This window comes from Mesoplodon mirus (genome assembly GCF_964341445.2).
Source record: "Mesoplodon mirus genome assembly, chromosome: 6".
Taxonomy (NCBI): Eukaryota; Metazoa; Chordata; class Mammalia; order Artiodactyla; family Ziphiidae; genus Mesoplodon; species Mesoplodon mirus.
This window is the reverse complement of record NC_138982.1, coordinates 101,166,347-101,193,881: the sequence shown is the minus strand read 5'-3', so window position 1 is coordinate 101,193,881 and position 27,535 is coordinate 101,166,347. Positions and strand designations below refer to the sequence as shown.

General features: G+C 41.3%; 1 protein-coding gene and 1 long non-coding RNA gene across 7 annotated transcripts in view; both read right to left on the bottom strand.

Annotated features, from left to right (window-relative positions):
* The window catches only part of CPOX (coproporphyrinogen oxidase), a 66,977-nt gene extending 64,948 nt beyond the window's left edge, over positions 1-2,029 (bottom strand). For 2 of the 6 annotated variants that reach the window (XM_082624469.1, XM_082624468.1), the window contains exon 1: positions 1,078-2,026. In XM_082624469.1, coding sequence (XP_082480595.1) covers positions 1,078-1,597 — 520 coding nt within the window. In that variant the 5' untranslated portion in view covers positions 1,598-2,026. Of the gene's footprint in view, positions 1-1,077 lie in introns of all 6 variants that reach the window. The other 4 variants (XM_082624470.1, XM_082624471.1, XM_082624467.1 and 1 more) reach the window with 3 other exon arrangements.
* A 10,163-nt stretch (positions 2,030-12,192) lies between these two features.
* The window catches only part of LOC309806291, a 100,026-nt gene continuing 84,683 nt past the window's right edge, over positions 12,193-27,535 (bottom strand). The window contains exons 2-3 of the long non-coding RNA XR_014294366.1: positions 17,759-17,828; positions 12,193-15,220 (exon numbers count right to left, since the gene is read on the bottom strand). This is a non-coding gene — a long non-coding RNA (uncharacterized lncRNA). The remainder of the gene's footprint in view (positions 15,221-17,758; positions 17,829-27,535) is intronic.

The window sequence follows — 27,535 nt, the reverse complement described above, 5'->3', positions numbered from 1 at the left end:
AGCCCTGGTCCTGGAAGATCCCACATGCCGCGGAGCAACTAAGCCCGTGCACCACAACTACTGAGCCTGCGCTCTAGAGCCTGTGAGCCACAACTACTGAGCCCACGTGCCACAACTACCGAAGCCCACGTGCCTAGAGCCTGTGCTCCGCAACAAGCCACCCCAATGAGAAGCCCACGCGCCCCAACAAAGAGTAGCTCCTGCTCACCACAACTAGAGAAAACCTGCGCGCAGCAACCAAGACCCAACACAGCCAAAAATAAATTAATTAAAAAAAAAATTACAAGATGGAAAACACTATGAAAACCAGATTTAACTTCATTTAAAATAAATATGGCAGTATCACAGCCCCAAATCAGCTGATGAGAAGTTGCTGCAGTAGTCCCAGGTAAGAAGAATCAGAAATCCTTTAAGTTTATGACCAAGATGTAAGGTTTCACTATGTAGGCAATAACATGGTCATGAATGTAGGACGCTATAAGAACTAGGTTTTAATACTTAAGTATTTTACCAGTGGAAATAAAGATTTTCCTGGCACGAAATCTGATGGGTACATTTGGCAGAACTACTGACAAGCCAGGTCAAGTATTTCTTGCGCAACCTGGTGAAAAGACACAATGACACAATAACTCCCTCAGCTGGAGGAGACTGGTTGACCCTTAGTAAAGAGGAGATGACTTTCTTCTTCCATCTCCAAAGGAAGAGAAAGGGTAAACGCACCCAGAGAAGCAGAGGAAATGTGGAGAAAATCTATGCTGAGTTACAACCTTGGACATCCAAGCCTGTTGGCTAAAACTGACCTTAAGACTTGTGTGGAAAATGCCATATAAAATTGCAAAGATTTTTTAAATGTCCAGTACTAGAGTGACAGAAGATTTGGGTCCACACCTGCAAGATGACGGCTGATGACCCTGTCAGTGTCAATCGTTTTAAAGGTGTCCCTTTTAACCTAGCAGCCGCTGTGTAGGTACCCCTTTCCTTACTCCCATCCCCTATTCCGAGTCATTTTCTGCCTGCAAACTAAAGCCCGACCTCTCTTCCCCATCTCCACCTCCCGCTAGGGGCCGACCTCCTCACCTTCCTTCCTCTCCCACCGGTCCACAGAGAAGCGGGCGCCCCCGTCCACCTGTGCCAGCGCCTGGCACACCTGGGCCTGGGTCTCCAGGATCAGCAGCTCCATCTTGGTCTTCATGTCGTCCGGCCTCCTCCGCAGCTCGTGCAGGTCGGTTACAGGTGAGGCCATGAAGCAGCTGCAGCGACGGGCCAGCTCGTCGTCCTCCTCCGGCCTCCCCGGCGAGGGGCTCGGCGCCCCCGAGCTCTTGCTCACCATCTCCGCCCGCTCCACGTGCCCGAAGGCGGCGGCGGCCAGCCCGGCCAGCCCCGCCAGCCCCGCGGCCAGCCCGGTCCACAGCCGGGGACCGCCTCCCGCAGTAGGGCCGTACCCCAGCCCGCGGCTCTGCTCGGGGCAAGCGGTGCCAGGGGGGCGACAGAAGCGTCCGGCCGCGCAGCGCAGGGACCAAGAGCGCAGCTCCCCGCAGCCGCCCCGCGCCGCGAGCCAGCAGGGGCCCGCGCTCAGCCTGCCCAGGTGCATGGCCATGCTCCCGCAGTGTCACCCTGGGCAGTGCCCACCTCCCGCAGACAGGCCCCTGAGCCCCCTGGAGTCTCGAGCGGCGAGCGGCGAGCGGCGAGCGGCGCGGTCAACCTCGCGGAAAAGAGCTACTACCGGGTCGGCTGCCCGGCGTAGAATGCCGGGAGCTGTAGTCCTGGCTCCTATCGCCGCCTGCAGGGGCGCGCCCGGGAGATAAAAGAATCCACCGTCCCCAGAAGGGCGGGTCCCGCGGGTAGAGAACTGGGGTGCTGGGTAGGAGAGGGCAGTGGAAGCGAAGGCGGAGATAAAAGAGGCCGTCTTGTCACGTACGACTTCTGGTCTGCGGTTCACCCAATCACAGGGAGAAGACAAAGTAGGGCTGGATGCGCTGAGGGCTAACCGGAGAGAAATGTGGCCAGAGACCCCTGCCCGCCAAGTATTTCTCACGTTTAGTACTTCCAGCAACTCCAGTAAGCTAGGCAGGACAGACATTCACACTCCTTCCTCTTCTCACCCCCAGCGCGCGCGCGCACACACACACACGTTAAGAAAAATGAGGAAAGAAGCTAACATAGATTTGATAGATTTTTTTGTACCTGTAACCATGCCACAGTTCCATGTTGTCTGGACATAAGAGTGTAAGAAGGACTGTCATGGGCTAATTCGTCCCTTAAGTCTCCAAGATGATTTTAATTTCTAGTAGTAGATAATTACGTAAGCCACTGGTGGTAGTTTCTACGTTTTTTCTTGGTGGCTAGATGCAGTGATGGAAATTCCATGGCTGCGGGTCAAAACAGTTTTTCAAGGCAGTATACTTTATCATCCACAACAGCATCCAGCAGCTCTTACACAGAGCATATTGTTAGCTGGGTGGGCATGCTTGACTCTCTAGCAGATTCAATGAGTGTTAAAGGCCTGGATTAAGAAGTGAATAAAGTACGTTGGGGGAAGCTTTTAGCTGTAGTGTGACTTGCCGGGAGGCTGAGTTGGCAAAGGAAAGAAAAGATGAGAACTATCACTGTATAATGCAGCCCACTGCAGGGAACATGGGGGCTCAGTGAGCACCAAGAGGGGACCAAAGCCAGCCTGGAAGCCTGGCAGGTCTTTTGGCAGGGGAGACACCAGAGCTGAAAAACCTTAAGGAGGTTTAGCCCTCAACAGGGTGAGGGAGGGTCTGGGAGCTCTGTAGGCGAGGGATTAAGAAACATTAGCTGAATGGGAACATATATATATGTATAACTGATTCACTTTTTTATAAAGCAGAAACTAACACACCATTGTAAAGCAATTATACTCCAATAAAGACGTAAAAAAAAAAAAAAGAAAGAAACATTAGCTGGGTATTAACCCTCCTTGACTGGTCTAGACCATTGAAAAGAATACCTCAAGGTGTAAGGGAGGAGGTGAAGGACAGATGGTGTCTGTGTTCAGAGAAGAAAGATCCACAGGGCAGTTTGGGGCCTCAGCCCTATCAGGGATATCCTTGCTGCATCCTGGATCCTGGGCCTATGCACCTGCCCACAATCACTTTGTCACTCCTAATCCCATTCCTGCCTCACCTCTCTCTACCTGGGCAACTCTTCTGTGCCTTTCAGAACTGGGATCTGGCTTCACCTCCCACTGATGCCATCCCTGACACCCCCAGGCTGACTTGGATAGCATCTTCTCCTCCTCTAGCCTCCTGTGCTCACCCCTACCTAACACTTGTCCTACAGACAACACATCTGTCTACCCCACCAGACTGTGAGCTTCGTGAGAGCAGAGTCTTTGTATCCCCAGCACCTACCACAATGCCTAGCATGTGGTTGGCTCTGAATGTTTATAGAATGAGTGAACAGAGAGAGGGCAGACTGAGCAGGAGAAACTGCCAGATGCTCCGAAGGAATCAAGAAGAAAGAGTGTTGTGAGACAGTGAGATGTGAGGGGAGAGGGAGAGGGGGCAAAATTGATGAAGGGGGTTAAAAGGTACAAACTTTCAGTTATAAAATAAGTAAGTCCTGGGGATGTAAGATACAGCATGATGACTATAGTTAACAATACTATACTGTGTATTTGAAAGTTGCTAAAAGAGTAGATCTTAAAAGTTCTTATCACAAGAAAAAAAATTTGTAACTATGTGTGGTGATGGATGTTAACTAGTTAATTGCAATGATCATTTTGCAATAGATACATATATAAAATCATTAGATTGTACACCTAAAGCTAATATTACATGTCAATTATACCTTAATGTTTTAAAAAACAGAAAAAGAACTATCACTCAAGGAAGGCTTTGTTTGCCTTTTCTAGATGCCTGTGATGGGGTTTGACTGAGCCTGGTGGTGATAAGTGAACCTCATTAATGAAAAGGAACCTCTCTGGCCCATTTCCTTTAAGAACCCCCTTCATTATTGCTCGAATTCTGAGAATACCCAAAAAGTTAGTAAAAGATAAGCAGGCACAGGCTGTTTTGAACATTTGCCTGGTCAGATAGGCTGGACTTGAGCCCAATTGTGTGCTAGTTTCCAGGTTTCCACCCCTCCCCACCCTTAGCCTTTCTATGTGCAGGGCCTCTCTCATTTCCTCCTCTGGTTTCCAGCGCCTTCCCTACATTCACCTTGTTATGGTACACTTAAGAAAGACCTTAACAGCCTGATTAGTGTGAGTTTAAACCACACTTCCTAGGGGTTCAAATTATCTCCAAGGAGGATACTTGTATGTAAGTGTTATTTGTTGGGGTGGAGTAAAAGGCATCCCCTTGTCAAGCAATTTCAAGCATCAGAAAGCTGACAGGGACAAATCATACGTTTAGAGTAAGTTGTAAGACATAAGGTGTAAGGTAGATATTCTCACCCTTTTTGAACCCAGTTTCCTGCACTGCTGTGTGTTCTGTGTGACCCTACCAGCCAAAATGATTCTGACTAGACTTATACAAACTCATGAGGTATAGGTATATTAGTATCATTTTTCAAACACCACATGCTTCCCAGAATCCTTATGAACTTTACCCCTCCTCTCTGCCCCAAAGCTCTGTTGAACATAACTGACTTGAGGCCTGATGATGGTATATGAGTCTGCCCTTTTCTGGAGAGGATTAGAAAAGACTCTGACATCCCTCTGGCAGATTTTCTGCCTTCTAAAAACACACAGTCATACTTCCCAGTAACTTTACTAAATTGTACTGCTTTCATCAATTCCCAAATTTTGAGAGCCAAACTTAAGAAATGTATTGGGTTGGCCAAAAGGTTAGTTCAGGTTTTTCATAAGATGGTATGAAAAACCTGAACGAACCTTTTGGCCAACCCAATATTATTCAAGTGACTCAGCTCTGTTATTTTCTGCTAGATACAGAAACTCAGGATAATTATAAATTGTGTTGCCAAACAGATATGTTTGCCTTGGCAAACTTCTGCCAATTTATCCAAAATTCTAATGAGGGTGGTCATGGGTGATAGTAGTGAGATTAGCAAAGAAGTGGAATTTTTGAGATTTTTACTCAATTTTTGTCCTAGAATTTGCATTTTAAATTTTTAGGATTTTGGAGGCAAATATTTACACAAATCATTAAAATAATTGTTTCTTAAAGCTAATGTAGCCTAAATATCTAATTCAATTTGGTGTTGCTAATTTGTTTTTTCTCTAACTGAAGTAATTTTTTTTATTGGAGCATAGTTGCTTTACAGTGTTGTGTTAGTTTCTGCTGTACAGCAAAGTGAATCAGTTATACACATATATATATCCCCTCCTTTTTGGATTTCCTTCCCATTTAAGTCACCACAGAGCACTGAGTAGAGTTCCCTGTGATATACAGTAGGTTCTTGTTAGTTATCTATTTTATACATAGTAGTGTATATATGTCAATCCCAATCTCCCAGTTCATCCCACCCCACCCCCGTCCCCCCTTGGTGCCCATACATTGGTTATCTACGTCTGTGTCTCTATTTCTGCTTTGCAAGTAGGTTCATCAGTACCATTTTTCTAGATTCTACATATATGTATTAATATATGAAATTTATTTTTCTCTTTCTAACTTATTTCACCCTGTATGACAGTCTCTAGGTCCATCCACGTCTCTGCAAATGGCACAATTTTGTTCCTTCTTATGGCTGAGTAATATTCCATTGTATATAGTACCACATCTTCTTTATCCATTCCTCTGTTGATGGACATTGAAGTTGCTTCCATGTCTTGGCTATTGTAAATAGTGCTGCAATGAACATTGGGGTGCATGTATCTTTTGGAATTATGATTTTCTCCAGATATATGCCCAGGAGTTGGATTGCTGGGTCATATGGTAGTTCTATTTTTAGTTTTTTAAGGAACCTCCATACTGTTCTCCATAGTGGCTGTATCAATTTACATTCCCACCAACAGTGTAAGAGGGTTCCCTTTTCTCCACACCCTCTCCAGCATTTATTGTTTGTAGATTTTTTTGATGATGGTCATTCCAACCAGTGTGAAGTGATATCTCATTGTAGCTTTGATTTGCTTTTCTCTAATAATTAGTGATGTTGAGCATCTTTTCATGTGTTTGTTGGCCATCTGTATGTCTTCCCTGGAGAAATGTCTATTAGGTGTTCTGCCCATTTTTTGGTTAGGTTGTTTGTTTGTTTGTTTGTTTTATTCAAACAGAAAGTCACAAAATTATAATCATCCTCATCAGTTCACTCAGTCCCATATAATTAATTTTTTTTTCATCTTGATCTTTTGTTAGCACTTTTATAAATTCATCAGTTTTCCATTAGAGTTCTGAAAATGCTTATTCATTCAGTTCAGCAGCATAGTCTGCTGAACTGAACAGGTTTACCAGAAACCTGTACTTGTCAGAGTCTTTTCCATGAATTCCTTGAAGATGAAACCCTTTTATAGGAACATTTTTGTGAAAGCATCAGAGTACACCCAGAACTGTCTGTAAATGACAAAAGGCTTAAAAATGACTACAGTTAAAGATTTGATGAAAGTTCATAATAATGCAATTGACAAGGCAATTTAGTTATTTCTGAGATATACATTTTAAAGTAATAACTAGAATTAAGAGTTATAACATTATACCAGAACATATACGATTTTTAGAAATTTTATGTAATGTCTGAAACATTTATATTAACATATTTCCATACAAATAACCCAAAGAAAGTTTAGTATTAGTTGTTTTGTTTGTTTGTTTATACTGCAAGTTCTTATTAGTCATCAATTTTATACACATCAGTGTATACATGTCAATCCCAATCACCCAATTCAGCACACCACCATCCCCACCCCACCGCGGTTTTCCCCCTTGGTGTCCATACGTTTGTTCTCTACATCTGTGTCTCAACTTCTGCCCTGCAAACTAGTTCATCTGTACCATTTTTCTAGGTTCCATATACGTGCGTTAATATACGATATTTGTTTTTCTCTTTCTGACTTTGTTTTTTTTTGATGTTGAGCTGCATGAACTATTTGTATATTTTGGAGATTAATCTCTTGTCAGTTGCTTCATTTGCAAATATTTTCTCCCATTCTGATGGTTGTCTTTTCATCTTGTTTATGGCTTCCTTTGCTGTGCAAAAGCTTTTAAGTTTAATTTGGTCCCATTTGTTTATTTTTGTTTTTATTTTCATTACTCTAGGAGTGGGTCAAAAAAAGATCTTGCTGTGATTTATGTAACTAAAGTAATTTTAAAATTAGTTTTTCATAGAGGTGTAGATACCACCCAAATATTCCAGAAAAATTTGATTAAATAGAGAAAGCCATGGTCCTGCCCCTTATATCTTTTATGTTCTGCCTTTAGCCCCTCTATAATTCTTTCCTATAGTAATATGTATGTGATATCTGGAGTTACAGCACCATTTTGTGACCAAGATTAAGAAAGTCCCATGAAAAAGTTTGCACAGCAGTAAGATTGAAGGAGCCTGGGTCCTGGTTACATCCTTGAGCAGATGCACTAGCCCTGGGCTGCCTACCTTTGGGTTGTTATTATATGAGAAAAAATAAATTAAGGTACTGGTTGTCAGGTTTTCTTTTACTTGCAGCTTAAGTCTTTCTAATACTCTAGTTCTTCCTTGTTCGTTCAGATGCCCACCCTGGAACAAATCCACAATGGCTGGGGTAGGAGATAGGATCATGTTAGAACACAGGGGACCTCCCCCTATAATTAGTGTTGGAGAGAATGAGTGGTGAGTGTGGGATGTCATTTCTAGAAAAGGGGAAATATGGTAAGCAAACAATAGCATAAATGCCCAATTTAGAGAGAAATTTTTGAAGATTATCCCAGGTATTGAGCCTGTGGATCTGAGATTAACAAAAATATGAAATTCAGAAAGAAGAACTAGCAAGTATAGGGGGGACAGGAGGTAATCACTTTGATCCAGACAGTTGTTAAAAGAGTTGTTTCCACCAGTTTAGCCAAAGCTCTCCAGAAGTCCATTTGCCCGGATACAGCAGTTTCCTGGCCACCTACCCCTTCACTATACAATGCTCTCAACATCCATTCTAGGAGGCTTAAGAATATCATGGGTCAGCTGAAAGGTGTGGGGGAGGAATCATGTGGGAAAATGTTAGGGACAAAGTGTTGGGATACATGCAGGTGTCCCTTCTGTTAGGCAACCAAGGAACAATGGGCATTGGGCTGCTGTTGAGTAATCCTCACCAGACAGAAATGAGAATGACATTTAACATTGCTCCTGGGTACCTGCCTCCATGATGATTTCGTGACCCTAGCAACCAATGGTATTTGCAGAAGAGATGCAAAGCTGCTCCCATTCATGCCATGGAGAATTCATCTCATTTGGTGGACTAGAATACTCTCCTGGAAAATACACATTTAAAACCTTTTAACTTAAACCCATATCAACATCTTACTAAGCTTAGGAGTCGAGAATTGGTTTCCTTTGTTCTTGTATCTAACTAGAGTGACATTTTCTCCGATGCCTAACTGTTTAGCTAGGACCAGAACTTGCTTCTAAAAGTGATGGTGTTGAATGAATGCAGAGGGAGGGGAAGCACATTTAAAGTACTCTCTCTTATTGCAGACACATTGAATTTAAGATGCTGGTGGGCTGTGTAAATCAAAATGTGGGTCCAGAAAGGGGTAAGGACTGGAAGGGTAGGTTTGTGAGATACCCACAGCTGGAATGATGAAAAGTTCACAGAAGAACTTTTAGAACAAAAGGATAAAGGGTTCAAAGTCCGAAGACAGAGCACAAGACACATTTAATGACAAAAGAAACAAGAAGTCTTGGCACCTTTGGTGCTATGTCCCAGAGGCATAGGGTGGGGGGCATCAAGGAGGAGAGTGTGGCCAGTGGACAGAAAGCTGCACTTTCTGATCAGAGAACTTAAGTGCTGAGTACCAGATACTAAAAATTATGAAGTCACTGGATGCCTTTGAGACAAAAGCTTCAGAGAACCAGATGACGTGGCAGGTAATTTAAAAGAATATATAGAACAATAGTAGCTCAGGGTGGGCAGTTATAAGATTGATCTTTTGTCTGAGTTGGAAGACTTGAGCATGTTTTTGGTTTTTGTTTGTTTGTTTTTTGCTGAGAGGAGTGAGGCAACAGAGAGAACTAAAAATGCAACAACGTGCACCGCTAGGAGACCCCGTGACCAGACCCAAGTTTTAATTCCTTTGCTCTTTTTCCCAAATTGAACCATTCAGCCTCCATTCAGAGAGCACAAAGGTCAAGGGGAATGGGAATGAGATTGGGGGAAAGGATTAAACACTTTTGGTCCTGATATATGTACCTTCAAGGGACCAGGCTTTCTTGCTCCAAATAGTTGGTCCTACCCTCACCCTCATTCTAACCGGTTCCCAGGCAGCCTTAATGTCCTAGCCTCAACTGTAACCAAAGGGTTATGAGAACTTTGTGGAGTAACTATTCTTGGTCAAACTGGATCCTGGTCATTCATTCTTCCTATAGACACTCATTTATCACTTTCTATGTGCTATGTTCAAAACAACCCCATAAAAGACGTAACCACTCTTATTACCCTCACATGATGAATCAGGAAACTGAAGTTTAGGTTTAGACAGAGACCAAGTGTAGACCTTGTTTCTAATGCTGTCTTTTTTTTTTTTTTGCGGTACGCAGGCCTCTCACTGTTGTGGCCTCTCCCGTTGCGGAGCACAGGCTCCGGACGCGCAGGCTCAGCGGCCATGGCTCACAGGCCCAGCCGCTCCACGGCATGTGGGATCTTCCCGGACAGGGGCACGAACCCGCGTCCCCTGCATCGGCAGGCGGACTCTCAACCACTGCGCCACCAGGGAAGCCCCTCTAATGCTGTCTTAACATTACTGCACTGTTCTTCATCTGACCCAGAGTCACTGTCCACTAAAACAATGAAACCAATATTTTCTAAATACCTGCACCTTATTAGGAACTTCAGAGTATGCAAAGGAGCTAATACCCTTCTCCCACCCTCCTAGAAAGAGATTCCATTTGAGCCACCTCTTTAAATGAAATACCACACAGGCAGTCCCCATTCTGCATGGTACTTTGGGATCATAAAAATGACCATGCACACAGAAGCCAGAAAAATCAATCTTAATAATCAATGTGAAAAAAACTGATTGTTTTGTGATTTTTTTTTTTAGTGTTTATTTTTACTTGTTGACAGTTTGCTTTATTTATTTATTTATTTATGGCTGTGTTGGGTCCTCGTCTCCGCGCGAGGGCTTTCTCCAGTCACGGCAAGCAGGGGCCACTCCTCATCGCGGTGCGCGGGCCTCTCACTATCACGGCCTCTCTTGTTGCGGAGCACAGGCTCCGGACGCGCAGGCTCAGTAGTTGTGGCCCACGGGCCCAGTCGCTACACGGCACGTGGGATCCTCCCAGACCAGGGCCCAAACCCGTGTCCCCTGCACCGGCAGGCAGACTCCCAACCACTGCGTCACCAGGGAAGCCCTCTTTTGTGATCTTTAAAAATGTTTTGTCAAAACGTTAAAGATGTAGCTACTGTAAGTTATAAATGAAAAAATATCAAAACTAGTAGTTATTTAGTACAATGCAATTTAAAGCATTAGAAACATTCAGAAGTAAAGTGTTTTATTTCTTTGCACTTATCAAGAATAGTTTCAACAGTGTTTGCCTTTTTTTTGTTGTATATCTTTATGATATGGAACGAGCATTTTTTCTATGCCTTGGTGAACTGTCAGGCTCCTTTCTAAGTTTGGATTAGCTTCCAATATTTTATCCTTTGTGCTTTCAGTGTTGTGAAATATTCCAAGAGTTCCTTTAATGTCAAGGTTTTTTGTTTGTTTATTTGTTTACCAGCATGACTTCCTCTGGGACATCTTTAGCTGGCTTGTCATAACCATTTTCTTCATTTATGTCAATAAGTAAACCTTCACTAAGTTCCTGTGATGCTTAATTTTATGTGTCAACTTGGTTGGGCCATCGTGTCCAGATATTTGGTCAAATTTTGGACTGCAATATCAGCTTTCACCTCGGTCTCCAGTGTACTGGTTCACTATGCAGATTTTGGACTTGCCAACCTCCATAGTCATGGGATCAATTCCTTAAAGTAAGTCTCTCACTATGTATATATAAACATATCCTATTGGTTCTGTTTCTCTGGAGAACGCCTACACAGTTCCTCTGGCTAAATATCTGTCTCAAACAGTGGTGGTGATGACATTTCCATGGTCAGCTTTTTCTAATTCTGTTTATATTCAATTAGAATTTCACTTTTTGTCGCTTTAGTACACTTTCGTCTCTATTGTCCAGTTACCTCTTTCAGTTTCATTTTTGTAAAATGTCACATGAGTTTATTACTGTTAGACAAAGAAGCAACATAGCTACACACTTTGCTCTTGGTATAGGCTCCGGACGCGCAGGCTCAGCGGCCATGGCTCATGGGCCCAGCCGCTCCGCGGCATGTGGGATTCTCCTGGACCGGGGCACGAACCCACATCCCCTGCATCAGCAGGCGGACTCTCAACCACTGCGCCACCAGGGAAGCCCCTGTAGTATGTATATGTTAATTCCAACCTCCTAATTTATCCTCCCCACTGCCACATTTTCCCCCTTTGGTAACCATAAGTTTGTTTTCAAAGTCTGTGAGTCTGTTTCCATTTTTAAGTAAGTTCATTTGTATCATTTTTTTTAATTCCACATATAAGTTATATAATTGGTATTTGTCTTTCTCTGTCTGACTTAATTCACTTAGTATGATAACCTCTAGGTCCATCCATGTTGCTGCAAATGGCATTATTTCATTCTTTTTCATAGCTGAGTAATATTCCATTGTATATATGTACCTTACCTTACCTTATATATGTACCTTATATATATGTACCTTACCTTACCTTATATATGTACCTTATATATGTAAAGAAGATAAAATCTTCTTTATCCATTCCTCTGTCGATGGACATTTAGGTTGCTACAAACAGCCTTTCAAAAAAAGTAATGTGATTGGTCAGTGAATATCATGTGCACCTGTTATTTATGTAGTGATTTGTGGACTGAAGAGCTAGCACAAAGTTTGTGCTTTATTTTTTATTTTTTTAACATCTTTATTGGAGTATAATTGCTTTACAATGGTGTGTTAGTTTCTGCTTTATAACAGAGTGAATCAGCTATACATATACATATGTCCCCATATCTCCTCCCTCTTGCATCTCCCTCCCACCCTGCCTATCCAACCCCTTTAGGTGGTCACAATGCACCGAGCTGATCTCCGTGTGCTATACGGCTTGCATTTTATATATCCATCTTTATCTCTATCTACCGTGTGTGTGTGTGTGTGTGTGTGTCTGTGTGTGTGTGGTAACTGAAATTTTAACTATGTTGTTGGGGAGCTGGTGATATTTAACTAAACCATGGTAACTAACTGAAATTTGTGCATATTGAGGTCATGCAATTCAAGGACTGCCTGTATTTACTTTTGAATTGATTGTCTAGGTCCATAATTAATAAATCTCTACCATGAAGGGCAATAAAGCAAAGAAAACAGGTTCTCAGCTGAATCAGCAGCATCTCTGTAAAAATACTACCATTCTGTCATTCTTGAAATATCTGATACTTGTTTTCTTGCCTATTTTCTGTGAATAACTGGCTGCTTATAGAATCACATAAAAATGTTCAAATATAGAAAGTGGTTTGTGGCAAAGACAACTATTTGTCCACCGAAAATCCATTCTCCTCTTCTTCCTTTAATTATGGTACTCCAGGTTTTAGTGGGGCATATAGCTGCCTCACTGAAGACTACATTCCCACCCTCTCTTGAAGCTTATGGCCAAATTCTGGTCTATGGGATGTGAACAAAACTGTTGTATGCCACTTCTGGGTTTGTTCTTAAAAGGAAGGGCTGTGTTCTTCCCTGGTCTTTTCTCCATTGGCTGGGATACAGATGTAAGAGCAGGAAGTGGAGCAGTTATTTTGAACCCAAAATGGAATCTGTGTTAAGTGTAGATGTCAGGGCTACTACCTCTGGACAGTTATATCAAAGAGAATAAACTTCAATCTTGTTTTAGCCACTACATTTTGGGGTCTTTTTGTTACAGACATTTAACTCTAACCTAAAAAAATCCATGGATGGTTTCCTGTTTGGGAATAAGCTATAGCCTAACATAGTAATACAGGGGATTTATATATATCACACTAAATAGTTAATTGATTCTCCTCCCTTCCAACCCTAACTGAAAGAGGATAAGAAAAAAAAAAAAACAGAAGGCTCTAAGTATAATCCTCTTCTGAGAGAATAAATTGAGCAGAACCTACTGAAGACAATTAATGATATAATGAAGCCACCACAGATAAGATGAGTAAAATCTGCCACTCCACAATGTGGATTTGATATTCCACATTTATCAGTTACTGTGCACTAAGGCTATGAGCCTCTATTCCTAGTAACCAGATGTGCTGGTATGGAGGCTTCCAATAATTAAATCGAATTCCCAGGAACTGCTGAGGTCTGATGAGAGACAGTTACTGGCAATATTTACATAACTTTTGTGACAAAATTAATTTAATGTAGTGTCAATCAGTTAAGTCATTGACATGGAAATAATTTACCCTGATACAGTTCTTAAAATTTGTACATCGTGGGGGCTTCCCTAGTGGTGCAGTGGTTGAGGTTCTGCCTGCCAATGCAGGGGACACGGGTTCGAGCCCTGGTCTGGGAAGATCCCACATGCCGCGGAGCAAATAGGCCCGTGAGCCACAACTACTGAGCCTGCACGTCTGGAGCTTGTGCTCCGCGACAAGAGAGGCTACGACAGTGAGAGGCCCACGCACGCGATGAAGTGTGGCCCCTGCTCGCCGCAACTAGAGAAAGCCCTCGCACAGAAACGAAGACCCAACACAGCCAAAAAAATAAATTAATAAATTAAAAAAAAATGTGTACATCATGAAATGTGGCTCTTTTGTAAGGAACTGATAAAAGATCTGATTCAACACCAACAAACGTGTAATACTCATGTATATACACTAGAGGGCACTCACCTTCTACTATTTTCTATTTGAGCTACATTTACCATAATGGCTTTCAAACAAGTGTATAGAAGAATCACCTTGGGAATCTTATTTGAAACGTATACCCTTAGGTTGTGAAGGAGGCTGTGAATATGTATTTTAGTAAGAGGCTATAAGGGAGCATGGTTAAGAGGATGGCTCGTGAAGCCTGACCACCAGCGTTTGAAACCTGGTTTTGCCACTTATGAACTTGGACAATTATTTAACCTCTCTGTGCCTCGGTTTCCTCATCCATCAGATGAAGTTAGAAATAGCACCTACCTCTTAGGGTTGTTGTAATGATTAAAAGAGTTAACCTAGAACATACAGCCTAATGTCTGGCAATAAATATTCACTCTATTATTAGAAGATTTTTTTGTTTTTGTTTTTGTTTTGTTTTGTTTCATTTGGTTGGTTGTTTTGGTTTACCCAAAGAGTTTTATTTGGGCAGACCTGGGGACTGGGAGGGCCTGCACATAAAAGAAGGTGTTGGGTCTCTTGGTGGTGAAGCATGGCTTGTGCTGACAACACAGGACCTGGTGGGGCAGCCGGAAGTTGATCTTGGAGTCATGGAATTGCTTGACTGATGGTGGGGGACACCTGCTGGTTGCAACCTCCTCCACCTTCATGATCTGGATCGAGTGGGCCCAGGCGCGGGGCCGGGCGCCCACGTCGTGGTCTGCAGGGCTCAGGAGGGCACAGGGTGAATTGTACATCCCCCCAAACCTCCCATCACGTGGAGGGGAGGTGGGCACTTGGGAACCCGGTGGTCACAGCATCTGGTCCCAGCAGGCACTGGCTACCAGGGGTGTAGACCCTCCAAATTCACTTTGAGAGGCACGACCACAGCCCACAAAGGCAACGAGATCCACTTGCTGGTAGCACCTCTGTTTAAATTGCTGCTATATGAAACAGCAGTTCTTGGGGCTATGGCCTTAGAAGTGTTTAATAAAGATGCTCATTGATTTTGTTCGAAAGAGACTTGAGAACCATGCTTGAGAAACACAGGACTCTTTTTAAAAGAAAAAAGATATTTTCAACATTCTACCCAGCTGGGGTGAGACTTCAGGCTTTAACCCCTGCTAGAGTGAAAACGGAATGGCAGGAACCAAAGGTACAGGGTGGAGAACGGAGCAGGATGAAGCTGGTCTTCGTATGTTCTTCCAGAGAGTTTGTATTTTATTCAGAAGTCAGTGGAAATTCATCTAAGACACTGAGGGAGAAGATGGCATAATCAGATTGATATTTGAGATAGATCACTCTGCAAGTGGAGTGGGGGATGGAGAGTGAGTGGTGATGCTGAGGCAGATAGATAGGGGAGGTCAGGTAGATGCAGTACTGCTACTTTTCCATCCTACGGAATGGTCTCCAGAAAGCATTACAGTTATTTACATTAGTGACTCCAGTATTAATAATTTGAAGCTTATATATGCTTTCTTCTTAGTTCAAAATAGAGTGGAGTTTGTAATGAAGCACTCTACCTACCCTATGATTTATACACACTATAGAGTATACAGTACCTGGCAGGCATCCTCCCTAGGTTTTTTTTTTTTTTTTTTTTTTTTGATTGATTTATGGCTGTGTTGGGTCTTCGTTTATGTGCAAGGGCTTTCTCTAGTTGTGGCAAGCGGGGGCCACTCTTCATCGCACGTGCAGGCTCAGTAATTGTGGCTCACGGGCCCAGTTGCTCCGCAGCATGTGGGATCTTCCCAGACCAGGGCTCGAACCCGTGTCCCCTGCATTGGCAGGCAGATTCTCAACCACTGCGCCACCAGGGAAGCCCCTCCCTAGGTTTCGAGGCAGTCACCAACTGCCTCACAACACCAGAGGCTGTAAAAGGGGCACATTTTGCATCCTGACTTGAGATACTGTAGAGATTGGGGTAGATTTCCAGTAGCCATGGCAGCTTTGAAGTGTCTGACCGAAAAGGTTTAAAATAAACTTCAGTTCTGCTCTATCACTTCCTCAGCCAGAAGGGGAGGAGCTGCCAGTGGGGTGGGAGGAGTGGAGGAGGAGGGGAAGGCTGAAGTTACACTCTCCTTATTGGCTTTACCTAAAATTCACCAACACTGTTCTGCTACCATCAAATTAGCAGAGTCAACAGTGCTAGGGAAAATAGCTACATGAGTCTTTTCTCTAGTTCCTGAGGAGGGGCTATAAACGATTTTATGAGAAAAGAATCCATCCCTTGGGCTTCCCTGGTGGTGCAGTGGTTGGGGGTCTGCCTGCCGATGCAGGGGACGCGGGTTCGTGCCCCGGTCCGGGAGGATCCCACATGTCGCGGAGAGGCTGGGCCCATGAGCCATGGCCGCTGAGCCTGCGCGTCCGGAGCCCGTGCTCCACAATGGGAGAGGCCACAACAGTGAGAGGCCCGCGTACGGCAAAAAAAAAGAATCCATCCCTGGAGCCCCCTCTGACAGGATCAGTTCCTACTTGTGCACTCAGCCAAGCCTTATATATCACCCACATACCTAGTCACTAAATTCCTTAGAAACATATCTGTTTCTAAGTCTCTGAAAACATGCAAAATGTAAATAGATAAAACAGCTCTTCCCTCTGTTGTTCAGATTGCAGAATCATAGGTTATTATCTTAGACTGCTTAGAGCTAGAAAGAACCTAATCCAATGGTTTTCAAATTTGTTTTAGTATCAGATCCCTTCAAATGAAATCCTGTCAAGTTCAATTAATATGTTCAATTAATTGAACATTAATATGTGAACAGAAAGCAGAGCTACTTCTGTTTCTATCTGGGCAGTGCCTCTCTCTGTTTGTCACACCTCCAACACCCTATTGTGTGAATTAATTCTTTGAACACCTGGGACTTAGAGGAGCAAAGTCTGATTTGGAGCAAAGTCATGATTAAACAATTCCTTCCATTTTACAGAGGACAAATATGAGTCCCAGAGAGTTGGTAATTATTTGAGTAGAGTGTAAAATCAACAGGGGGATGCATAGAAATAAAATCAAAGGTTATTGTTCAAATGCATGATAGAGAATAGAGTTTGGAAAGGATTTTCTTAATGGTTTCTTCAAAGTTGGATCAATGAGTCAAGAAAAACATGATAAATTGCAATGTGTGAGGGACAAGAAGAAGGTTTAATTTAGATCTAGAGAAGGATTTCAATAGAAAGAGATGCAAACTTTGGAACTTTGAAATCTCTGGCCCAGAATTTGTTCAATGTAGCAAAGCTGCATATCTGTCTACAGAGAATCAAAGCCAGCTTTTAATTAAAGTCCTGCATTGTGGTGGAGACCTTCAGCCCTATCCGCCATTAGTCATCATCATCCTTGACATTATCAAATATCCATTACAGGTCTTTACAAGTTTAACCCAGAGGTCCTTTTTCCACTGGACATGGTTTGTGCAGATCAATAATTTAGACAGACAACAACATGGTAATTTCCTGAAGATTCGTAGGAGAAAAACTACTCAGTTCCAACCTTTCTTGCTTTTGTTTCTGCATTCAAAATCAAACTCAAAACTTGCCTGGTGGGCCTCCCTGGTGGCGCAGTGGTTGAGAGTCCGCCTGCCGATGCAGGGGATACGGGTTCGTGCCCCGGTCTGGGAGGATCCCATATGCCGCGGAGCGGCTGGGCCCGTGAGCCACGGCCGCTGGGCCTGCGCATCCGGAGCCTGTGCTCCGCAACGGGAGAGGCCACAACAGTGAGAGGCCCGCATACCGCAAAAAGAATAGAAAAAATAAATAAATAAAAAAAAAAACTTGCCTGGTGCAGGAAATGTCTACCCACCTGACTTGGTTCATTACTGTGCTCAGCAACTTCTGTTTTGAACTTAACTTGCTGAACCTCTGTTCCTCACCTGTAGAGATAATAAGAAAGATTTCTTACTGTGCTTATATGAATAAATGGAAATAAAATTCATTAGCCATTTAGCACAGTGCCTGGCACATAGTAATTATATTAAAACTGTTAGTTTCAGCATGAATCTCTGATAAACCAAGGTCAAATTAATAAAAATTAGAAAGAGGTTAAATTTCTCTTTAGGTATCTTCCCATCTTTTCACTTAGAATCCACTCTAATTTCTGGGCTCTGTTATTTTTTATTTTTTCTCTTTTCCCCTTTCTTTCTTTTTATTCTGGAATAACAATGATCAACTTTCATTAGTGTAGAGGTTAACTGATGATAGGAATCAAAGTAGAGAATAAATTAGATACCCTATTCAATACTGTAGTTTGCCTTCAGTTACAAAATTTTTAGAACTGCATTCCCTTAGACAGCAGAGGTGTTTGTTTCCCATGCCTCTTTCATCTCTAAATGGTTAGAGAACATCTGTTTTTTAGTTAATACATTCTATAGTGTTGGACAAGGTAAGTATCTCTGGAAATAAGCATGTGGTCAATCCAGACCAGCTGAAATTAATCTACACTATTCAAGTGGAAATTCTAGAACTGAAAAGTTCAATATCCGAAATGAAAAATTCAATGTATAGGCTTAACAACGGATTGAATATTTCAGAAGAAAGGGTTATTGAACTTGAAGACAATCAATAGAAATTATTCAACCTGAATAACAGAAAAGAGAATAATAAGAAAGAACAGCAAAAGAAGTTCCATGTGGGAAGATGATAGCAATACAAGCCTACCTAAGAAATAAGAAAAATCTCAGATAACAACCCAAACATACACCTAAAGGAACTAGAAAAAGAAGGAAAAAAAAACTCAGTTGAGAATATGTTTCCTTTAAATCCAAAGATTACCACAGAATTCACCACTGTAACAGAATAAAGGAGAAAAGTCATAAGATCAACTAAACAGGTGATGATAAAGATATTTGACCAACTTCAACATTTATTCACAGTTTAAAAAAAACTCTTTAGCAGAAACTAACACAACATTGTAAAGCAGCTATACTCCAATAAAAATTAATTTAAGAAAAAAAACTCTTTGGTATAGCCACAATGGGAAGTAATTCAGCACTTCCTTATAAAACTAAACATGAAAGCACCATATGACCCAGCAATTTGCACTCATGGACATTTATCCCAGAGAAGTGAAACTTATGTTCACACAAAAATCTATACATAAATTTTCATAGGAGTTTTATTCATAATAGCCAAAAATTGAAACAACCCAGATGACTTCAATAGGTGAATGTTTAAACAAAGTGGGATATATCCTTACTATGGAAAACTGTTCAGCAGTAAAAAGGAATGAACACTTTATATGTCAAAAAACTTGGATGAATCTTCAGGGAATTATGCTGAGTGAAAAAATCAATTCCTAAAGATTGCATACTACATAATCTATTTGATTTATATAAAATGTTAAAAAAAATTTTTTTAGAAATAAGGAACAGATTAGTGCCTACCAGGAGTTAGGAATAGTAGGCAGGGAGAGGAAAGAAATGTGCTTATAAAAGGGCAGCATGAGGAATCCTTATGGTGATGGAAACGTTCTGTATCTTGACCATGGTCAACTTACACATGAGATAAAATTGTATAGAACTAAATACACATGAGTGTAAGTAAAACCAGAGAAGTCTGAATAAGATTGTTGGATTGTAATGTCAAGGTCTTGATTGTAACATTATACTGTATCTCTGCAAGATGGCACCACTGGAAGAACCTGGGTAAATGGTACAGACTCTCTCTGTATTATGTCTTAAAACTGCAAGTTAATCTACAAATTATCTCAAAATAAAAGGTGTAATTTAAAAAACCACTCCTAACAACCTAGTAATAGATGAGAACTTCCAAATCTGATCAAAAGTAGTTCTAAAAAGCATATAACAAACCTTATACTTCTTGGGGAAATATTAAAAGCTTTTCTTTAATATCAAGAACAAGACATATACCTGCTCTTCCCACTTTTATTCAGCACTGTATTAAAGGTTCTAGCTATGGAATAATGCAAAAAAATGAAATTGAAGTTATAGGACAGGAAAAGAACTAAAATTGTCATTATTCACAGGTCATATGGTTGCATATGTAAAATTGCAAAAGAATCTACAGTTAAATTTTTAGAATTAGTAAGTGTACTAGCAAAGATACAGGAAAAGTCCATATACAAAAATTGTATATATAATATACAAAAATCAATTGTATACATTAGCCAAAAAAAACCCCCAAAATATTTAAAATATGCCATTTAAAATAAAATAAAATTAAACACAAGAATAAATCTAACAAAAGACATGAAAGGCCTCTACACAGAAAATTACAAGCATGATTAAGAAAAATTAAGGAAGATCAGATAAATGAAAGAATATACCATAGATGTTTTAAATACCAGTATTATAAAAAGGTCAGTTTCCTGAATTGATCTATGGTGCAAGTGCAATACTGATCAAAATCCCAATGAGTTTTTGTTATTGTTGTTGAAATTAACAAGTGGTTATGTAATTTATATTGAAATGTAGAGAGGTAAGGAAAGCCAAATTGCTGTTAAAGAACACTATGGGAAAATTTGCTCTGCTGAGAATTAGTTAACAGAACTATTAAATAATTTTAAAATATTAAAAAGTTATAGAAGTTAAAGGAGTGCAATACTGGTACGAAAATGGACCAAAAGACCACTGGAACAGAAGAGAAAATGAAAATGCAGAAACAGACAATGAATAGATGAACACGTAATTATGACAAAAGTGGAGCTGTAGAAAAGTGGGTAAATGATAGCCTTTTCAATAAATAGCGGTAGGTCAATGTATTAATTTTCTGTAGCTGACATAACAAATAACCACAAACTTAGTGGCTTAAAGCAACACAAATATATTATCTTACCATTTTTTAGGTCAGCAGCCCAACACAGGCCTCACTAGGATAAAATAGAATATTGGCAGGACTGCACGTTCTTTTCTGGCGGCTCTAGGAGAGAACTCGTTTCCTTGCCATTTCCAGGTTCCTAAAGCCACCCATGTTTCCCACTCTACATTGGCTTGTGACCCCCTTCCTCCATCTTCAAAGCCAACAGTGTTGCCTCTCTCTGATTATTCTTCCCTAATTAAATCTCCCTTTGACCACAGCCTGGAAAGATTCTATTTTACAGATCCATTTGGTTAGGCTGGGTCCAGTCAGATAATCCAGGATAAACTCCTCATCTCAGAGTCACATCTGCAAAGTCCCTTTTGCCATGGAAGGTAGCATATTATGAGGTTCCAGGGATCAGGAAAAGGGCATCTTTGTGGGGCCATTGTTCTGCTTACCACAGTCAACTAGATACCCTATGTAAAAAAATAAGAAACTTTCCTTTACCACTCACCAAACACAAAATCAATGACAGATGGGCTATAACTGGCTGTAAATATGAGAGTTTGAAAAATTAAAATTTTGGAAGAAAATATAGAAGAACATCTTCATGATACTGGGGTAGTGAAGGATTTCATGACCAGGACACAAAAAACACGTAAGATTGAGAAACTGATCTAGATTAAGATTAAGAACTTCTTTTCATCAAAACATCCTATTAAAGAATGAAATGCAAGGCCACAGAGTGGGAGAAGATACATGGAACACACATCGTCAGTGAAGGACTGTGTCAAAGTCTGGGTTCCCCTGAAAGCAGAACCTGAAAAAAAAAGACTTGGGTACAGGAGCTTCTGGGGATCTATTGTGTGTGTGTGTTATGCTTCACAATAAAACAAGTTAACACGAATAACAACAAAGGTCTTAAATGTAATAGCTAACACTTATTAAATGCTTTCTATGTGCTAAACTCTGTTCTAAACATTTTATGTAAATCAACTCAGTTAATGCTTAAGACATGCCCAGAAGTAGATACCTTTATAATCCCTGTAAAGGAGGAAGCTGAGTCACAGTATAGTTAATGTCCTGAAGCTAGTAGGTATGGTGTGTGATGGCAGGGATTGTTGTCTCTTTTGTTGACTGCTACATTCCCAGTGCCTAGAAAAGTGCCTCTTGATTGAGTAAAGAGGCAAAGCAGGATTCAAACCCTGCTGCCTTTGGTAAAGCCTGCATTCTTAACATGGCACAGAACAGCTCATGTTATTCATTTAAAATCTCCTATACATGTCCAGGTCATAAGAATGAAGATAATAAAAGTATAGGGAAATTAAAATTAATTTTTTAATTTGACAAAGCGAGAGAGTGGCATGAACATATATACACTACCAAACGTAAAATAGCTAGTGGGAAGCAGCCGCATAGCACAGGGAGATCAGCTCGGTGCTTTGTGACCACCTAGAGGGGTGGGATAGGGAGGGTGGGAGGGAGGGAGACTCAAGAGGGAGGAGATGTGGGGATATATGTATATGTATAGCTGATTCACTTTGTTATAAAGCAGAAATTAACACACCATTGTAAAGCAATTATACTCCAATAAAGACGTAAAAAAAAAAGGTTTCTATTTTAAAAGATAAATTTTAAAACGTTATCCATTAGTCTAGATTTCTTAGATGAAAGGGGGATGGGAAAAACTGATCTCGGAGAGTGAGCAGTGAGCAGTGCCTTGAAGAGAGATCTTAGCTCCCTGCCCAAGAATTGAACCTGGGTAGCTGGGGTGAAAACCAGGAATCCTAGCCGCTAGTCCACCAGGGTCTAGAAGCTAAAAGCAAAATTCCCCTGGCCCTTGCCCCCATTGAAAAATGCATTTCTCAAGGAGGCAAACATGTAAAAACAGGTACAAGTTTACTATTAGAGGCACAGCACAAGTGGGAGAGCACACAGAGAAACTGTTTAGTTAAGACAGAAGTAAGGCAGAGATACGCACCCAGAGAGAAAGGGGTGTGGGCGTCCTCCCTAATGAAGAGGAGGGCGGTAAAGAGGTAACTCACTTATATAGGGCAGTTCTTCCAGGTCTTTTTTTAACTTTGGCCAATTATCTGGTTTCTTTTTCCACACCTGACCTGCCCTAGGCACCTCCCCAACATGCGTGCGTAACTTTTTTCCAAGATGGATTCCAGTCCAGAGGCCTATGCGGGGGCTTGGCATCACCTATTATGGTGTGGTGCCCCCTCCTTTTTGACCCCCAAGGAGCCTTTCTGCACATGTGCAGTGTCTCCCTTGCCCCAAGGACGGGAAATATGTGACCTCTTGATCTTTCTTCAAACAGAGTTTAGCCTCTCTCTGTCCTGCCATGACTGTTATCTTAAAGTGTCCAAACTCCAACTACTTACCCTGTCCTTGTTGTTTTTTTCCTATCTCGAAGTGCAAATGGGAGGCTGGTTGTAAATATCTAGCCTAGAGCCCACCTGCTTCCTTCCTCAGGAAAAGTTAACAGGTTGTAAATGCCTAGCCTGGAGCCCATCTATCTCCTGCCTCAAAACCAAAGGCCTAAAGAATGTTTTAAAATACTTTTCTTCCCCACAAAATGTGTTTAAGATCATATTCCCATCATTGCCAGCCAGCATTTTAGCCCTTGCCAATGAACTTCACAGATCACAGAAACCCACCCTTCCTAACCCTTCTTCCAACACCTGAGCCTAATTCCTGCACGACCCTCTCCCAGCTGAAAGACTTGTTCGTGTTGGCTGTTAGTTTAGCAGCCGCGTTTCCAGCCACTGAGTCATATTAAGCTGAAATCAAAACCAAACACATATTCCTCTAAGAAACAGCCAAGGCTTTCATGCTGAATACCAAGCATTTCTCCCCATCAGTCCAGGAGTTCTAGCACTTTAAGATGTTGACCAAGTATTGTCCAGACTACAGGTCACTGCTTAGAAGTTTTTGTTGCTGCTGCTGCCGTTGATGGTGGTGGTGATGTTGTGTGTGTGTGTTTTCAAAACCAATATAGAAAAGTTCATGCAATAGTCCGCTTTCATTTTAAGAAAAATGATTACAATATAATTTGTATAATAAAATCTCTTCTGAGAGATCACAATTTCCCTTCTGTTGGATGATGGCCAGGTTGTTTTGGGTGGGCAAGGGGAATATTCAAAAGTAGTATTCATGCTTTTTCAATGAAACATGCATTTAAATGAAACATGCATTTAAATGAACCACAAATCAACATTTGTCAGTTGAAGCTATGGAACTGGCTACTACAGTGACTTTATTTTTTTTTTAAGTTTTAAAAATTTTACATTGGAGTATAGTTTACTAACTATGTTGTGTTAGTTTCAGGTGTACAGCAAAGTGATTCAGTTGTACATGTACATGTATCTATTCTTTTTTGAATTCATTTCCCATTTAGGTTATTACAGAATATTGGGCAGAGTTCCCTGTGCTATACATAGGTCCTTGCTGGTTATCTGTTTTAAATATAGTAGTGTGTACATGACAATCCCAAACTCCCAAGGTTTTGGTGCTTGTGATAATGTCTTCAGAGAAATTATGCAGTCTAAAATACTAATGTATTCCTACTCTTGTGTATTTTATTTTCTATGAAATATATTTATGTTCATATCCATTATCATATCAATCACAATGCCTGCTTGTTATTTCCTTGAGCCTATTAAAGTAAATGATTTATATTTTCCCTAGAAGTTCATATACAGTGTTTTTTTATTCACTCATAAAAACCATATTTATTTTGAAAGCTATAATTTCACATACTCATACTAGAATTATATATAATAAAGTTCCAGCCTGTAGGGAACAAGTTAGAAAAAAAAATAGGCATACCTGAAGAAACAAAGAACAAATTTCAAAGATCTTATATTGTACACAGGATTATTTGCTATTTATCAAATTTTATATTTTGTTTAGTATTTTTTCATTTTTTTCCATATAAAAGAGTCCATAATATAGTTAAATGTATTTTTTTTTTTTTTTTTTTTTTTTTTTTTTGCAGTACGCGGGCCTCTCACTGTTGTGGCCTCTCCCGTTGCAGAGCACAGGCTCCGGACGCGCAGGCTCAGCGGCCATGGCTCACTGACACAGCCGCTCCGCGGCATGTGGGATCTTCCTGGACCGGGGCACGAACCCGTGTCCCCTGCATCGGCAGGCGGACTCTCAACCACTGCGCCACCAGGGAAGCCCTAGTTAAATGTATTTTAAATGTTTGTATCCTTATAGGTCTTTTCATATTCTTACATAAATAAATCACAAAAGGAAAGTATTTATTTGAATACAATGAGATGATTGGCACATTAGAAAAAGCCTGGATTTTCGGAGTCAAACAGAGATGAGTTCAAAATTCAGACTTTGCTACTAATTAGCTGTGTGACTGTAGGTGGGTGACTTGACCGCTCTTAGACCTTGCTTTTTACCTCCCTAAGAAGGAATAACATCTGCTTTGCAGGGTTGTTGTAAAGGATTTTTATCCATCCATTTCATCAACATATAAGCATTTCTAAGCGTTACTACTTTATAACACAATTTTTTTTTTTAAGTTGGGAGGAAACTTTAATGAAGAAAAAATTACGAGCAAAAGCAAGAGACACGTAAATTTGTTTTCCCTCCAGAGACCATACATACTCCAGCAATGTGGATGAAATGTCCCCATTTTCAACCCTATATATTTATCCAAATCAGATAGATAGATAGATAGATAGATAGATAGATAGATAGATAGATTCAAGGTGCCCTTCTCCTTCCTACAGAGAGCTGTTTATTGAGGCAGCAAATATTTCTTGAGTGTCTAATCCATGCTGGGCACTATGCTTGGTGCTGGAGGCTGTGAACAAGACAACGAGTAGTAGTCATTCCACATGCTAATATAGGATATTAGTTAAGAGTTCTGGTTACAAGAAACAGCTACTCTAGCAAATGTAAGCAAAAATGGGAATTTATTGGAAAGCTACTACTGGTAGAGTTAAACATCCAAACCCTGGATAGGGTAGAACCAGGAATTCATGGACCTTCCCCTTTGGGCAATGATGTCATTATGGTGACTCAGCCCCAACAAGTCCCAACCACTGTGTCTTTCAGGTCAAGTTTCTGAAGAGAGAAACTCATTGGCTCAGCTTGGGTACCCATGGCCAGAATGGCCAGCTCATGTGGCTTGAACCTGCCCCGACATATTTGAGTCTTCCCAGAAACTGAAAGAGTTTGTGACTAGAGCAGACACTCGTTAGTTTCTATATCTTGCAGCCCTAACATTTCAATAGGTTCAGGGTTATATTCAAAATATTTAACAACTGCTATGACCCAGGCAGTGACTAGTCCAACCAGTGCTGGTTGTAGCCTAGAAACAGGGTCCAGGAGGGTCCTTGCTGGGTCAGGCGTTAACCCTGTATAACACCAATATTGAAATAAATAAAACTCCCCTTCATTCAGTTATGTTACAGTTCATCAATAACTCAAAAATGTGGCACCAGAATTAAATACAAATATGATAAAATGTTAAACAAAAAGCTCTTCAAGTCTTTGTTTACCTTTATTACTATGTAGCACTGATCAGCTACTTTGGGAAGTGCTAGGTAAGTGTGTGTTGGATGGGTAGACCCTTCAAACAAGAGTCACTGCCAAGTTACAACAGGACTAGTTGCCTCCTGTGATCTGGTCACTAAAATGGCTAATTGAAAACTGAACTGCAGCCATGAGGCTTCAAAAGAGGCTCACCTCCACTATCCTTCACTGCAGCAAAAAGAAGGTCTGGTCAGACCCAAATGAGACCAACGAAATCACCAATGTCAATTCCCAACAATGGATTGGGAAGCTGATCTAAGATGGGCTGATCATCTGGAAACCTTTAACTGTCCATTCCTGGGCTCAATGCTGGAAAAACACCTTGGCCTGTCTCAAGGGCAGGGATGGGGACATGGGCATGCAAAATGTACTATCATTGTTCAAATGCCTAAGAAGGTAACCTGGATGAGAATTCTTCATTGGCTGCTCAGAAGATACCATGAATCTAAGAAGACTAATCACCACATGTATCACAGCCAGCACCTGAAGGTGAAGGGGAACATGTTTAAAAACAAGTGGATTCTCACGGAACACTGCCACAAGCTGAAAACAGACAAGCCCAGCAAGATGCAGCTGGCTGACCAGACTGAGGTCTAAGATCAGGGAAGCACTCTGAGAGCAACTCCAAGCCAAGCAGGAGGAGATCATGAGGAATGAGACCAACAACTAAGGCTCTCCATCTCTTGTCTGTACATAGTGGCCTCTGCAATTGTATAGATCCAGTGTTCGATAAAACAAACCTTTATCTGCCTGAGGTGGAAAAAGTGAATTGCATTTATTTTTCTGTCAGCTCTTTGGATATATTGAACATTCAACCAATTAAAAATCTGTGTCTTTTTCACATGAACTGTTGTTCAATGAGATCTCCCTCTCTCTGTTTATGGGCTATTGATTTACTGAACTGAGATATAGGATTTTACGTTCATCTTTAGTTACATTTCATCCTATTAGCTTCAACCAATTTGATTTAACCTGTTGAGTTCTGTTGGCTCTTAGTATGTCATGATGCATGCTAATTATTCCTTCCAGATTTTGACGTTTGTGACTTTGATTACAGTATAAAACTCTATTCATCCAAATTGTTGACTTAAGAAAGATAAATAAAAAAGAAGATAAGGGCTTCCCTGGTGGCGCAGTGGTTGAGAGTCCGCCTGCCGATGCAGGGGACGCGGGTTCGTGCCCCGGTCCGGGAAGATCCCACATGCCGTGGAGCGGCTGGGCCCATGAGCCATGGCCGCTGAGCCTGCGCGTCCGGAGCCTG